The sequence below is a fragment of the Palaemon carinicauda genome, chromosome 13, assembly GCF_036898095.1.
Source record: "Palaemon carinicauda isolate YSFRI2023 chromosome 13, ASM3689809v2, whole genome shotgun sequence".
Lineage (NCBI taxonomy): Eukaryota > Metazoa > Arthropoda > Malacostraca > Decapoda > Palaemonidae > Palaemon > Palaemon carinicauda.
The window spans coordinates 4,117,147-4,133,437 of record NC_090737.1 but is presented as its reverse complement, the minus strand read 5'-3'; the positions used below and the strand labels follow the sequence as shown (position 1 = coordinate 4,133,437).

The following is a 16,291-nucleotide window of genomic DNA, read 5'->3' as shown; positions in this document are numbered from 1 at the left end:
TCTAAAACCAGAGCCACTGTATGAAAGTGAAGAAAATAACTATGGTCAACATGGACGGTAACTCCTCGCTGATATTGGACATTGTACTACAATTGAAATGTCTCAAGAAACAATTTTGTAATGATCAGTCAGAGAAAGATTGCTGCTATTATAATTATCATTACTTGCTAAGCTACAACCCTAGTTGGAGAAGCAGGATGCTATAAGCCAAAGCAACAGGGAAAATAGCCCTGTGAGGAAAGAAAGGAAAAAATAAAATATTTTAAGAATATCAAAATAGATATCTCCTCTATAAACTATAAAAACTTTAACAAAACATGAGGAAGAAAAATAAGATAAAATAGTATGCCCGAGTGTACCCTCAAGCTAGAGAACTCTAACCCGAGACAGTGGAAGACTATGGTACAGAGGCTATGGCACTACCCAAGACTAAGAGAAGAATGGTTTGATTTTGGAGTGTCCTTCTCCTAGAAGAGCTGCTTACCATAGCTAAAGTCTCTCTTTTACTTTTACCTAGATGAAAGTGGCTACTGAACAATGACAGTGCAGTAACCCTTCGGGTGAAGAAGAATTATTCGGTGTACTGTATGTGTAGAAAAAGGGAAAATGAACCGTAACCAGAGAGAAGGCTCCAATGTAGAACTGTCTGGCCAGTCAAAGAAGCCCCACACCTCTCTAGCGGTAGTATCTCAACAGAACCAACAAAACTTGAAAATTTGAAAAACTAGAAAAAGAAAAAATACAGAAAAGATATTGCTGGCCCAAAAAAAATCACATAAGAAAAACTAGAGCAAATATAGTAACTGAAACAAACAAGAACCAAACTAAAAACCAACAGAAACCAGACAGCACATTCCTCAATGAAATGAATATATTTCTATCTAAAACACCAGATATTCAACAATACAGAAGATGTAGCCCTTATCAAAGACAGTCCCTTACTCATGATCTCAAATTTGCTTAATTGGGACAAAGATGAGAGAAGGCACTAAATCAAAAGACTGAAATCCCAAAATACTGTATAATATCTATGACAAAAGACAATGTTCAGAGTTTGTCCTCTGGAGTTGTTCATAAAGGCATTACTGAGTGATGCCCTCTTTTTCCTCTTTAAAAATATGGCAAACAATCAAAAGAGCTAATCATAGGCTCTCAATTATCAAGTTCTCAAATTTCTTCCATTTTGACAATTAATGAAATCCAGCAGCACATTCAGTCAAGAGGAAAGAGGGAAATTGGGGCCATACTGCAAAATGACCTAATGCTAATGTAGAAACCTTTGTTTGGTAACAGGAAAGCAAATTAGTCTACAATTTTTAAAAGGTAGAACTTACATACATACATATACCAAAGGCACTTCCCCCAATTTTGGGGGGTAGCCGACATCAACAAGAAACAAAACAAAAAAGGGGACCTCTACTCTCTACGTTCCTCCAGCCTAACCAGGGACTCAGCCGAGTTCAGCTGGTACTGCTAGGGTGCCACAGCCCAACCTCCCACATTTCCACCACAGATGAAGCTTCATACTGCTGAGTCCCCTACTGCTGCTACCTCCGCGGTCATCTAAGGCACCGGAGGAAGCAGCAGGGCCTACCGGAACTGCGTCACAATCGCTCGCCATTCATTCCTATTTCTAGCACTCTCTCTTGCCTCTCTCACATCTATCCTCCTATCACCCAGAGCTTTCTTCACACCATCCATCCACCCAAACCTTGGCCTTCCTCTTGTACTTCTCCCATCAACTCTTGCATTCATCACCTTCTTTAGCAGACAGCCATTTTCCATTCTCTCAACATGGCCAAACCACCTCAACACATTCATATCCACTCTAGCCGCTAACTCATTTCTTACACCCGTTCTCACCCTCACCACTTCGTTCCTAACCCTATCAACTCGAGGAACGAAGGTAGAACTTGCCAATGAAAAGATAAACCGTCAATTGTTTCAGTGATCAGACACACCCTAGGCATGCACAAAAGGGAGATCAAACAGATACGACAACAAACTCCATAACATGAATGTGGGTTTTAACAATCAAACTAGAAGATTCAGTGGCTAGGTGTAACATAAGTCTTTCTTCAGCCTAAAAGCAACGAGCCTTCGTTACCAGACACAGTACAGAACATTTATCAAGTAGCCAAAGGAATGAAGAAATTTTATTCCAGAAAACCCAATAGTATTCTATTCAAGTTATGATCAGAAACAACATATTTAGTTTCATCAATAGACTGGAAAAGGCAAGCGAGTATGAATAGCAACCTTTTATCATTATTAAGATCAGTGGAAGGTTGAACATTTTTTTCCATATAATCTAGAAAAATTGTCAGTAGTATACTAGGTTATTCCAAAGAAGATAAGAGAATCTAAAGGAATGTTTTTTTTTATAAGGCAACCTGCATAATATGAATTAAATATATCCAACACCAAGGCAAATTTAAGAGCGCAAAAAATTAGATATGACACGACAAAATCAACTTCAACAGATGATTAATTTCTTAGCTAGAACGGCTCCCTATTGAAAAGTATGACAGCTGGTTTGTACTTCAAAGGAGGCTATACAAGCGTTAAGACTCATACAAAATGGGTATATAGTAAATCAGATAATTCACTTAAGCAATTACATACTGAACAATAGCAATTGAGAACAAGTACATAAAAGTGACCTCCAACATAAATTTTAAAAGATAATTCATTTCAAGTAATTACATACTTGAAAAAAAAAGTTGATAAAAGTGACCTCCAACCAAAGTTTTAATACTAACTACTCCAATAATTATAGGAATTTTTTCTCTTTCTTCCTGAACACCCAATAACAAGAAACATTTTACAAATTCCTTTGTACCTTTCAAATTAAAACATTTAATATAAAGGGACCATCAAATTTCTAGACACACTACCCTTTTACCATCTGTGAAAATGAATAAACCAAAAGTAAACTCTAACATTAGTTAATAACATACTATTCTAATTTTCCATTGATATTTAGTAACTCCCACCAACCAAACCCCCCAAAATTGCTTACATGAACATCCTCCTAAAAACTACATAACTCTGTGAAGCAGTGGAGAGGATGTGAGGCTGAAGTTAAGAATAGGATAAAAGCAGCATATGGAAAGTGGGAGGGAGGTAGCAGAAGGAGTATGTGATAGGGAAATACCTATCAAGGAAGAAGTCAGGATCTATAGCTAAGTAATAAGACCAGTGTTAAAGAACGTATCAGAAACTTTGACATTAATATGGAAACAGGAAGGCAAGCTTGATATTTTTATTAATTGCTAGGCTACAACCCTAGTTGGAAATGCAGCCCAGGGGCTCCAACAGGGAAAATAGCCCAGTGAGGAAAGGAAACAAGGAAAAAAATATTTTAAGCTCAGTAGCATTAAAATATCTATATAAATTATAAAAACTTTACCAAAACAAGAAGAGAAATAAGATAGAATAGTGTTCCTGAGTGTACTGTCAAGCAAGAGAACTCCAACCCAAGACAGTGGAAGACCATGGTACAGAGGCCATGGCACTACTCGAGACTAGAGAACAATGGTTTGATTTTGGAGTGTCCTTCTCCTAAAAGAGCTGCTTACCATAGCTAAGAGTACCTTCCACTCTTACCATGAGGGAAGTAGCCACTGAACAATTATAATGAAGTAACCCTTTGTTGGACGAAGAATTATTTACTAATCTCAGTTGTCAGGTGTACGAGGATAGAAGAGAATATGTAAAGAATAGGCCAGACTATCTGGTGAGTGTGTAGGCAAAGGTAGCGTTGTGGAGAACAACGAGGAACCCGGAAGTTGGAGCAACCCGTGTGGTCTTGTAATCAACATAAGCAAAGAAAGGCAATATAGGAGATCACCCACAAGAAAAAATTGGTTATTAACCATCCAAAGAAATAAAGGAAACTGTGTTGGAGCAAGCGGGTGGTGAATGAGATTAACATCCTGGAATTTCTGATGTTATTCTTAATGCAACTGTCAACCATTCAGATGCAAATTTTCAGATCGGAAAACAACCAAACTCCACATTCAGGGAACACTGAATTTTGTTTCTCTTCTTAAATTGTCTGAAGCGCTTTGCAACGCTTCTGGTAGCGTTGTGGAGAGCAATGAGGAACCCTGAAGTTGGAGCAACCCGTGTGGTCTTGTAATCGACCTTGATCGACATTAGCAAAGAAAGGCTATATGGGAGATCACCCACAAGAAAAAATAGGTTATTTACCATCTAAAGAAGTAAAAAAAACATTAGTACTAAAAAAAACTGGGATGGAGCAAGTGGGCGGTGAAAAAAATTAACCTCCGAGAACTACTGATGTCATTTGTAATGCAACTCTCAACCATTCACATCAGAAGTCAACCAAACTCCATATTCAGACAACACTGCTTTTTGTTGCTCTTCTAAGATTACAGCTCTTCTGGTAGTGTAGTTGAGTACAACAAAGAACCTAGAAGTTAAGGCAACCCAGGGGGTCGTGTAATCGACCTTGATTGACATTAGCAAAGAAAGGCTATATGGGAGATCACCCACAAGCAAAAATTGGTTATTTACCATCCAAAGAAATAAAGAAAAGTGCGTTGGAGCAAGTGGGTGGTGAATGAGATTAACATCCTGGAATTTCTGATGTTATTCTTAATGCAACTGTCAACCATTCAGATGAAAATTTTCAGATCGGAAAACAACCAAACTCCACATTCAGGGAACACTGAATTTTGTTTCTCTTCTTAAATTGTCTGAAGCGCTTTGCAACGCTTCTGGTAGCGTTGTGGAGAGCAATGAGGAACCCTGAAGTTGGAGCAACCCGTGTGGTCTTGTAATCGACCTTGATCGACATTAGCTGATCAGCCTCAAGAAAAACATTGGTTATTTACCATCTAAAGAAGTAAAGAAAACATTAGTACTAAAAAAAACTGGGATGGAGCAAGTGGGTGGTGAAAAAAATTAACCTCCAAGAACTACTGATGTCATTTGTAATGCAACTCTCAACCATTCACATCAGAAGTCAACCAAACTCCATATTCAGACAACACTGCTTTTTGTTGCTCTTCTAAGATTACAGCGCTTCTGGTAGTGTAGTTGAGTACAACAAAGAACCTAGAAGTTAAGGCAACCCAGGGGGTCGTGTAATCGACCTTGATTGACATTAGCAAAGAAAGGCTATATGGGAGATCACCCACAATAAAAAAAAATGGTTATTAACCATCCAAAGAAGTAAAGAAAATATCAGTGCTGAAGAAGAAGAAGAAGAAAAAAAAACTGGGTTGTAGCAAGTGGGTGGTTAACCCTGGATAGGTACGATGGGTCGTTCGCGACCCCGAGCGTCAAAAAAAAAAACAGGTTTTTCTCACGTGACTCACCCCCGTGACTGAATTTGTGGGTGATCGACCTGCAGGAGGTGTCTCCCCTACACGCTCTAGTAGTGTCCAGATGTGCATTGCTGTAGCTGTACTCCTTCCCCGATTTCTGAGACGCGTCGGGGTCGAGCGCGACCGAGTTTACCCTTCTAAGGTAATTTGCATAATTATCAAAGTTATTACGTATTATGAAATTGTCGTAGAATGGTGCAACTTGTATAGGTTATCAGTTGTGGAAAGTCTTGGTGGATTGTTTGGCTACCATGTGCATGATTTTTTTTTTTAGTTAAAATGTCGTTCATCACCACGAGGACCATTTTACCGCGAGTGCCCCTTTTTCATTTTTTTGCCAAGTCATTTTTCCGTAAGATATTGCCAAATAGTGTCGTAAAACTTTTGCTTGTTTAGTGTTGGAAAGTGTGTCTAGATGATCTGGCTACCCATGCGTGACTTTGTTTTTGTCAGATACGACGTAGTTATTGGTATATTGGGTATTTAACTGCGGTTACCAATTTCTGTTTTTTTTCAATATTTGTAAAAATTACTACGTAGTAAGGAATTGCCGTATAGTATTCATTTTTTTTTCATGTTTGTGTTAGAAAGTGTGCCTTGATGGTTGGGCTAACACGTGCATGTCTTTTTTTTTATCTGAGATGCCGTATATTAGAATGTCGGGCATTTTACCGCGAGTGCCCCTTTTTCATTTTTTTTCATTTTTTTGCCAAGTCATTTTTCCGTAAGATATTGTCAAATAGTGTCGTAAAACTTTTGCTTTTTTAGTGTTGGAAAGTGTGTCTAGATGATCTGGCTACCCATGCGTATTTTGTTTTTGTCAGATACGACGTAGTTATTGGTATATTGGGTATTTAACTGCGGTTGCCAATTTCTGTTTTTTTTTCAATATTTGTAAAAATTTACTACGTAGTAAGGAATTGCCGTATATTATTGATTTTTTTTCATGTTTATGTGTTAGAAAGTGTGCCTTGATGGTTGGGCTAACACGTGCATGTCTTTTTTTTTATCTGAGATGCCGTATATTAGAATGTTGGGCATTTTTCCGCGAGTGCTCCTTTTTATTTCTTTTGCATTTTTTTTGCTTAGTCATGTTACCGTAAGGAATTGGAAAGTAGTGTCGCAAAACTTATATTTTTATAGTGTTGGAAAGTGTTTCTAGATCTGGCTACCCATGCCTATTTTTTTTTTTTAGCCAGATATGGCGTATATATAAGTATGTGTTCGATTTTCCTGTGATTGCCATTTTTTCGTTTTTTCCCATTTCTTTCAAAATTACTACGTACTAAGGAACTATCACAGAGTAATGATTCATTTATATGTTTATTTGTCGGAAAATGTGCCTTGATGGTTTGCCTAGCACGTGGCTGAAATTTTTTTTTCCTGAAATGTCGTATATTAGAATGGCCATTTTTCCACGAGTGCCCCTTTTTATTTGTTTTGCATTTTTTTGCTTAGTCATGTTACCGTAAGGAATTGGCAAGTAGTGTCGCCAAACTTATAATTCTATAGTGTTGGAAAGTGTTTCTAGATGATCTGGCTACTCATGCCTATCTTTTTTTTTTAGCCAGATATGGCGTATATATAGGTATGTGTTCGATTTTCCTGTGATTGCCATTTTTTCGTTTTTTCCCATTTCTTTCAAAATTACTACGTACTAAGGAACTATCACAGAGTAATGATTCATTTAGATGTTTATTTGTCGGAAAATGTGCCTTCATGGTTTGCCTAGTACGTGGCTGAATTTTTTTTTTTCTGAAATGCCGTATATTAGAATGTTAGATATTTTTCCGCGAGTGCCCCTTTTTATTTGTTTTGCATTTTTTTGCTTAGTCATGTTACCGTAAGGAATTGGCAAGTAGTGTCGCAAAACTTATATTTTTATAGTGTTGGAAAGTGTTTCTAGATGATCTGGCTACCCATGCCTATATTTTTTTTAGCCAGATATGGCGTATATATAGGTATGTGTTCGATTTTCCGGTGATTGCCATTTTTTCGTTTTTTCCCAATTCTTTCAAAATTACTACGTACTAAGGAACTATCCCAGAGTAATGATTCCTCTAGATGTTTATTTGTCGGAAAATTTTGTTTACTTCTTTTTTGATTGAATATCATCAATTTTTTTTAGCTAAAATATTATATTTTACATTTTTTTTTTTTCGATTTTATTTCCCTTCAAAAAAATCTTTTTGGGTCAGAATTTTAATTTTATAGTCGTAAAATAATCGACAATTATCCAGCAACCCACCATACAATTTTTATGCATATCCAATAATAATTAGATTAGTAAATAACACCTTGAAATTGACATACCCTTCCTACATTTCAAGTGGCAGATTAGGGAGTCTGAGTCAGTGTGGTTGGCGGCCATTTTGTGGACATATCCGAAGCGTAAGTTGCCCTATCTATATATATTCTTGTTCTCTATAGAATTTGTGATATTTTGGTATATTTTTACCTGCATAAATATCATATTATATATTAAATATATGTATTTTTTTACGAAATTTCTAAGTACTCAAAAAATTACCTTTAGATATGGCCCCTGATATAAATGTAATTTACAAAATAATGAAGATTTTTTTACATATTTCTATTTTAGGATAACATATGTTTATTCCCTAAAAAAATTAGCCACTTCCTATTTCATTTGGGTACCCAAAAAAATTCATGAAATTTGGACAAATTTTTTTGGCCAAAAAAAGTTACCCTTTTCTTCTCATTTCAGATCTTCACCTCCATGGGTCTGACTTCATCCAAAATACATCAAGATGTGTCCTAAACATTCAAGAATCAATTCCTAAAAGGATTTGTGTATATATGTATAAACTTTTTTTTTATGAATTTTTATGTCAGGTCTTTTTTTTTTCTACTTAATTTTTTAAAATATTTATAATAAATAGTTTTTCTGCAGATGAGTAGTATTTATCTTTACAGTTGTTTTAAGCATTCATTGAAGTTTTTTTTGGCAAAAGAAAAAAGGAGGTTACTGCAAAAACTGATTTTTCAAGAATTTTTTTTGGCGTCGGGGTCGTTCGCGTCCGAGTATACCCTTAAAGGGGTGTCCGAGGAGCGTACCTATCCAGGGTTAATGAGATCAACCTCCTGGAATTTCTGCTGTCATTTGCAATGCAACTGTCACCTGGGGGTCAAGCCCACTAATTAGGTGCCGGTCCCAAGCCCGGATAAGTAGGAAGTGTCAACGCGAGGAAGGGCATCCGGTTGTAAAAATCCCAGCCAAAACCCATGTAATGGAAACCACTGTAGATGAACCAATGATTGCTAGGGCGTACCCTGTAGGCGACACGCAGATATGTTGCCCTAACTCTGCAAGAAACGGACAAGGGCCACTGCAAAGTGGGCGAATGCTGTTAAAGAAGCGAGTCCCAAAATCTATTAGAATTGGCACCTTGAACGTTGGAACCATGACAGGACGTGGAAGAGAAGTTGCAGATATGATGGAGAGGAGGAAAGTCCAGGTCCAGATTGTGTGTGTGCAGGAAACAAGATGGAAGGGAAATAAAGCCCAAGAGATTGGAGCAGGGTATATACTTTTTGTTATAGTGGATGCATTGAATGAGGAAGGAATGGAGTTGGAATCATACTAACTAGTAAGCTCAAGAGTTTATGTATTGCAGGTGAAAAGACTAGATAGTATAATGTGTATGAAACTAGATTGGGATGGAGAAATACTAAATGTTATCATTGTATGCACCTCAGACAGGTTGTACAGAAGAGGAAAAAGACTATTTTCGGAGACAGCTGGATCAGGAAACGATTAACACAACAAATGAAGAACTGTTAATGATAGGAGAAGACCTAAATGCTCATGTAGGGAGAAATAGCCAGGCCCTGGAAAAAATACATGGAGGATGGGCTTTGGGAGATCGGAATAAATATGGTGAAAGGGTTATGGACTTTGCTGTAGCCTTTGATATGGCAGTAATCAACATCATCATTGAAAATCAGCCCAAGTATCTTACAACACAAAATAAGTGGGCAAGAATCACAAGTTGATTTTGTATTAGGTAGAAGGATGCATCTAAGAGATAAAACTGTAAAATAGTCCCAAGAGAAGCTGTAAACCCTCACCATAGATTCTTGACCGTAGACTGGGATAGGAAGAGAACAATAAGAGGTAGACAAGAGATGATTCCCAAAATAAGATGGTGGAAGCTGAAAGAACCAAAATATAGGGATAGATTCATAGAGAGGGTTTTTAGTAGAGCTTGGCACCTGGGATTATGAGGATGTGGATGAGTGGTGGGAACAGAATAGCAGTATTCTGAAAAGAGTTGGCAAAGAAGTTTTAGGGATGTCAACAGGAAAAGGGCCAAGAGATAAAGAAACTTGGTAGTGGAATAATTATGTACAAGAGAAAATCAGGATGAAGAGAAATGCAAAGAAAAGGTATGATGAAACAAGCACTGAAGAAGATAAGGAGAGAGGTAGACTAGCAAAGAAAGAAGCAAAAGTGGCAGTGGCACTGTCAAAACAACAAGCATTGGATAATGCTAAAGGAAGAAATAAAGCGACCAAAGATATCACCCACATTAAGCAGATAAAGAATGCGGATGGAGTAGTAATGTGTAGCTCAAGTGATATAAAAGGAAGGTGGAAGCAGTATTTTGAAAGATTGCTAAATGAAGAAAATCCAAGGTCTATTATTGTAGATGAAAATCCAAATTTTGGAATGGTAAGAGATATAAATAGAGAAGAAATTAAGATTACCCTAAGCAAAATGAAAAATGGAAAAGCTATGGGACCTGATGAGATCCCAGTGGAAGTCTGTATATGCTTGGGGGAATTTGGAGCGGATATGCTGCGGGATCTAATGCAAAAGATACACTGGAAAGAAAAGATGCCCAGAATGTGGAGGAATAGCTTTTTAATACCAATATTCAAAGAAAAGGGGGCTATTCAAAATTGTAATAATTATAGAGCAATCAAAATCCTCCCACATACTACAAAGCTTTGGGAAAAGATTAGAGCGTGTATGATAAGGGAAGAGACCAAGAATATAAAAGAGCAGTTTGGACTTATGCCAGGCAGAAGCACGACAGATGCAATGTTTGCACTAAGGCAGTTGATGGAAAAATATAAAGGCCAAAATACTTATAGTATTTATTGATTTAGAGAAGGCTTATGATAAAGAGTTCCACGGCAGGAGATATGGAGATGTTTTAGAGAGAGGGGAACACCAGAGAAATATGTTTGACTGATCAGAGATGAAGGAGCAGGCACACAAATAAGAAAGAGTGTTGGTTTGACCGACACGTTTGAAGTGGGAGTTGGGTTACACCAGGGATCGTTATTAACCCCGTACTTGTATAATATAGTAATGGATGTAATTACTGAAAGTGTGAGGGAACAGTCACCATGGACCACGCTGTTTGCAGATGATATAGTTCTGTGAAATGAGGGGAAGCTGGAGAAAGGAATTGGGGAGCAAAGGGCTTAAGATCAGTAGACAAAAAGTGTGTGTGTGTGTTGCAACCCGCAGAACCAATTGAATGATATACATTTGCTGGGTGAAATAGTTAAGACAGAAAAATTCAAGTACCTACGGTTATATGCGGAGGAAACAGCAAAGCTCCAAACAGAAGAGAACAGAAGAATTCAAGCTGGATGAAATTATTGGAGAAGCGTATCGGGAGTGTTGTGTGATCGAAGGATAAACTTAAAAGTTAAAGTTATATAAAACTGTAGTGAGACCTGCCATGACATATGGGGCAGAGACCTAGTCCATGAAAAAGATCTTTGAGAAGAAATTAGATGTTGCAGAGATGAGAATGCTAAGATGGATGGCTGGGATCACGAGATTGGATAAGGTTAGGAATGACTTGGTAAAGGGAACAACAAAGGTTACAGATGTGTCGAAGAAAATCCAAGAAAAGAGACTCCACTGGTTTGGGCCCGTAATGAGGAGAGACCAGGAGTAAGTTGGGAGGAGGTTGTTGGAGATGGATGTTCTACATAGGAGGAGGAGGAGGGGGAGACCAAACAGAAGGTGGATGGTGTGTGTAACAGCAGATATATAAGGATGTAATGGGAGAATGTTATCCTTTTGGTATTTTGATTTTTTTTTGTGAAATTGATTCATCATCCGACTCTAATATCTTTAAAATTATCTGTTAGTAATATTGATTATAAAAATCATTCAAAGAAAATTTATTTCATCAACGAATGCATGTAACATTATTGCCATTCCCTTCTTATGTTTTTCTCTCTCTATCTGATACGTGGTCTTGAGTCCTATTTTTTTCGTTTTGGCCATACTGGCATGAGAGAAACACGTAGGAGAAGCTGAATGGGCATGCTTCCCCGTCCATTAAAGATATTTGTTTTGCGTTATTAGAGAAGACATTGACGTATCCCTTTTCAAAGGTAAGACTTCGTTATAATCTAGAAGATTATTATAAGGATAGGGAATATTATGTTATAGATAGAGGAAAAGCGATCAGAATGGATGCAGTGGCTTGCCAATGTCCGGTAAAGTTTGCATACACCCTCATGGTCGTGTTGCATCATTTTACAAGACACCCTATTTATTCACTTGAGTATGATACATTCTTTTCTTTTTTAAAAAAAAGGGGGGGATGTGAACATGTTAGTAACACCAAGACCTCCTCGTTTTCCTGAAAACCATAAAAACTGTACGAAAAGTAATGGTTCCTTATATGTAAATTTATTTTCAATGCCAAGATGGCGTCACGAAGTAGCCGACCTGTAGGACACCTCGGGACTCCCCCTTTCCCTCTCTCCCATGGAAAATTCCATTGTTTACTATCTTACATTGGGCTATACAATTGTTTCTGAAAGCCGAGCAGATATTTTTCTTATCAATTGAATAGTTATATTTCCTTTGGAAAATAGTTTAGGCTATAAAAATTATTCAATGTCGTTAGGTATATGAGTTAACCTATGTCCTCCTATACCCTCCCTAACCTAGACACAGTGGCCACAAAAACTTTCTATAGCCTAGCCTAGAATTGCCTATAAACCTTGAGTAAGGTTATTTTTAAAGAGGTTTGAGGAGGCCTAGCCTATGCTATATTGCGTTAAAGGGCATATTAGCCTAATTTACCTCGCTTAACCTTGTAAGATTTCCTTTGCCTCTTAAACCTTGAGGGTAACCTCCTCTATGTTCACGTATATTATTTGTTCTTTAGGGAAATTGAAAACTATTGTTTCATATTATTGTAAAATTATTAAATAGAAGTATCCTGTAATTTTGTTTTGAAACTGAAGCATAGTAATTATATTTTTTTTTCTTTGTTATTACAAAGCTTTTAGAGGTAGGCATTATTATTTGAAGAGTAAAAAAATGAAATAACTGTAATAATTACAGGGAACCAGTTTTGGAGACCTGTGATCATGAATCAGTCTGGGAGATCTGTGATCTTGGACTCAGTCTAGAAGATCAAATTATGGAACAGTGTACAACATTTTGAACTGAATAAAACTAGATAAGGATCACGTCTCTCTCTCTTACACGTCGAATGTCAAGTTCACTTTTGATGAACAACGAAAATTTATGTCAGGAGGAAAAGAAAAATCCACCGTGACAAGGAGGAGAGAGATCTCACAGTGGAGGACATCGGAGACAGAAGAAATTGGAAACGGCTCTCTAGAAATAGCGACCCAACATAGCGGAAAAAGCTTTAGTCAAAGAAGCAAAGATTTGTAATGAAATTGTCAACCATTAAGATACAAATCTTCAAATCAGAAGTCAACCACACTCCACATTCAGGGAACACTGCTTTCTGTTTCGCTTCTAAGATTGCAACGAGGAACCTGGAAGTCGAGGCTACCCGCGTGGTAGTGTAATCTACCATGATCAACATTAGCAAAGAAAGGTAATACGGGAGATCAGCCACAAGAAAACCTTTTTTTTTGCCAAGTTTGTTAAGTAAAGGCCAAGATTCTAATAAGTATACTGGTGACATCAGTCATAGAAAGAAGACAATTTCTTCCTTGTATAACTCTATTTAGTCAAAAGGATAACTGATGAGTCACCTGGAACACAGGAGATACAACCAGAGGTAATGAATAAACTGAGGTAAATGATATACAGTATCGAACTATCAGTACAATACAGTATTACAATATTTACGTATGAGATTATCAATGCAATTTGAATGCAAAATTAATAACTTTAACCATCTAAAGTATTCTTTTTAATAGCAGTGTTGACACACTTTTTAGCTAATAAGACTTGGTTTAGCTTTTTTTTCTACGATAGTAGAGACCTTTTTAATTTTTTCTTTCTTTTCTATTGCAGATTTTGCCTTCAGCAGCTTGGAGAAGTTTCCAGGTGGAAAGAATGCCTTGAAATAAAATTTGCACTAGGTTATCATGTGTTTTTGTAAACCAAGTCATTTTTTGAAGAACAGTACTAGCAATAAGCTGGAAACATATTCAGGAAATATCAGGGGAAAAAAAAGTGTTATGTCTTTAAGAACTCAGTATATAATATCTGAGGAGTAATACAATTTGACTTCACGACGTCAGCATGAGATTTCTATACGGGTTAATAACATCGAAGGGGGCCTAATGCCATTTAAATGTTTATGAGTTAAGAGCTATTGTGGATGATCTTCTTTATCCCAGTGCCTGATCTATTGCTATAAGATGATGTGAAATGTATCTACATGAAATTGATATTTCTAACAACAGGTGTTTTACCTAAATGTTGCAGTCTGATTATATATTGTTATTGACTAATATAAAATGAATACAATTTTCTATGACAGCACTAAATAACTTCCCACAGTTCCTGGTGCTTGGCTTTAAGCCTAGATTTTACATTCCAATCCAACTCTGGTCTTTGACTTCTTGAACTACACAAAATATTAAGTAGAAAAAGATAGTTTTTTCCCTCCAAGATATAGTTTGCGAACTGAATACTTAACTGGAGAAACCATTTACGACAACCAAAATGTGAAAAGTTAAGTTATGAGAGATTGAACTAAAATGTTAAGGGAAAGGTAATGGAAGGAACTGAAATTTGTCATCATTTGTGATACAGATGAATTTAATATATGCGATTCCTAAGTATGACTGGCTCATGAGATCAGGTAAATATTTTAATTTTCATATCTTTTTTCTTTAGTTCAAATAAAAATGGTAGAACAGAAACATAGGATGTTCGTGAAGAGACCAGATAATGCTTTAAATGCAGACACTATCTTTATAGTTATTTACTTACTTGTAATAAGATTGTTAGAAATAATAAGTAAAACTCCACACTTTCTGGTCTTACAGCAAATTATGATACCATACAACTTCCTCCGATGCCATAGATGACCGCGGAGGTAGCAGCAGTAGGGGATTCAGCATTATGAAGCTTCATCTGTGGTGGATTATGTGGGAGGGTGGGCTGTGGCACCCTAGCAGTACCAGCTGAACTCGGTTGAGTCCCTGGTTAGGCTGGGAGGAACGTAGAGAGTAGAGGTCCCCTTTTATGTTTTGTTTCATTTGTTGATGTCGGCTACCCCCCAAAATTGGGGGAAGTGCCTTGGTATATGTACATATGTACAACTCTGAAACAATTTGGTATACGAGTTAGGCGAAATGAAACCTCACAAATCACCGACGGTTTCTTCAGGCTTGACCAAAACGTTCATGGGTATCATAGGTTTGCTTGAAGGATCGCCTGCAAAAATAAGAAAAGCTATAAAAAAGTTATAAATTTTGTTCACTCAGGTTTCAAAGATATGGCATCAAGCATTAATTTCCCTTATCATCATTAGCTAAACTGAATACCAATTCCATGGGACAAGCTATAAAAAGACATTAATTGGTCTATATAATTAGAATAGCCATATCTGAATAATACATGCAGGATGCTTGTTCAAAACTTAGATAAATTATGAATGAACTCGCATAATATTAAATAAGACAATGGTAAAAGGCAGCAAGCTTGAAGTTCATAGAAGTCTGTGGACACTTTTGCTCTTCTTGTAGACACCTGAGGATTACTTACATAAACGACGGATAGGTTTGCTTAAAGCAAGTAGAGCAATTCGTTTCATATGCTCAGTTGAAATTCTACCTTAGCATATTTTATGCTACATTTGATCAACAAAAGCTGCAAATTAGTTATATTTGTGGCCACTAACTTCAAGATATCTATAATTTTCCTGCAGCCTGCATCAGTAAATTCTACAGTAAAAGTCATGAATATTTTGTGCTTATTAATGAGAAGGGGGGGGGGGGGGCCACACCCCAGGAAGGAATATTATCACTTCTAACTCTATAAGGGTAATAGGTTAGCCTAAGTGGTGTATTGAAGATTTTCAAATTCCCACAGTGGTCCTTTATTCCTGTTGTCCAAGGGGGGTCGAACTCATTTCTGTTGATCGGATTCATTCGAAACAATAGTTATCCTAATAAAACATTTGCTCATTAAGAAAAATTATAATGGTTACAATAAAAACCAACTGTCATTTACAAGTCAAACTAAATTCCCAAATAATTTTCTTTTTTACGTGTAACCGTACAATTTGTAATGCACCTATCAAATAATTGTCAATACAATTCCTTGATATACAAAGACTGAAGAATTGTTCTAAGCTTCATCAATATAACCACAACCATAAAAGTCTGGCAGCTTGCCTCTTCACACACAATCCAGTTCTCAACCTTAATGGTTGTACACCAAATAAAGTAAAATTTGCTGTAGATATGTCAAAATCTATACAGTTGGCTTCATGAATTTTAACACACCTTGGCAACTAAGGAGATATACAGTAACTACGAAAAGTAGCAATGCCACAATTAAGATTCAGTTCCAATTCCCATGACTTAAGCCCTATATCAGTTCTTATTTTACTATGGTATCTATAATCTTAAAGTAAATATTGATGACATTTGATATACTGTAAGTACTTTTAGTTGTACCCTGTAAGATGTATCCTTACCTTACTGTG

At 36.8% G+C, this 16,291-nt stretch overlaps 2 protein-coding genes and 1 long non-coding RNA gene across 3 annotated transcripts in view; 2 read left to right on the top strand and 1 right to left on the bottom strand.

Moving 5' to 3' along the window:
* The first annotated feature begins 9,053 nt into the window (after positions 1-9,053).
* On the top strand, positions 9,054-9,374 carry LOC137652558 (uncharacterized). Its single transcript, XM_068386047.1, has one exon. It carries the CDS (start codon positions 9,054-9,056, stop codon positions 9,372-9,374), a length of 321 nt encoding a protein of 106 aa, XP_068242148.1.
* Positions 9,375-9,744: 370 nt separating this feature from the next.
* LOC137652557 (uncharacterized) lies at positions 9,745-10,488 on the top strand. Its single transcript, XM_068386046.1, has one exon. It carries the CDS (start codon positions 9,745-9,747, stop codon positions 10,486-10,488), a length of 744 nt encoding a protein of 247 aa, XP_068242147.1.
* Positions 10,489-10,782: 294 nt separating this feature from the next.
* LOC137652136 (uncharacterized) overlaps positions 10,783-16,291 on the bottom strand; it is a 56,427-nt gene continuing 50,918 nt past the window's right edge. Inside the window, exon 5 of the long non-coding RNA XR_011046205.1 lies at positions 10,783-15,015. This is a non-coding gene — a long non-coding RNA (uncharacterized lncRNA). The remainder of the gene's footprint in view (positions 15,016-16,291) is intronic.

What these genes read in the sequence shown, in the direction of transcription:
- LOC137652558 (XM_068386047.1), top strand. Translation starts at nt 9,054, where the DNA reads ATGTTATCATTGTATGCACCTCAGACAGGTTGTACAGAAGAGGAAAAA.
- LOC137652557 (XM_068386046.1), top strand. Translation starts at nt 9,745, where the DNA reads ATGAAGAGAAATGCAAAGAAAAGGTATGATGAAACAAGCACTGAAGAA.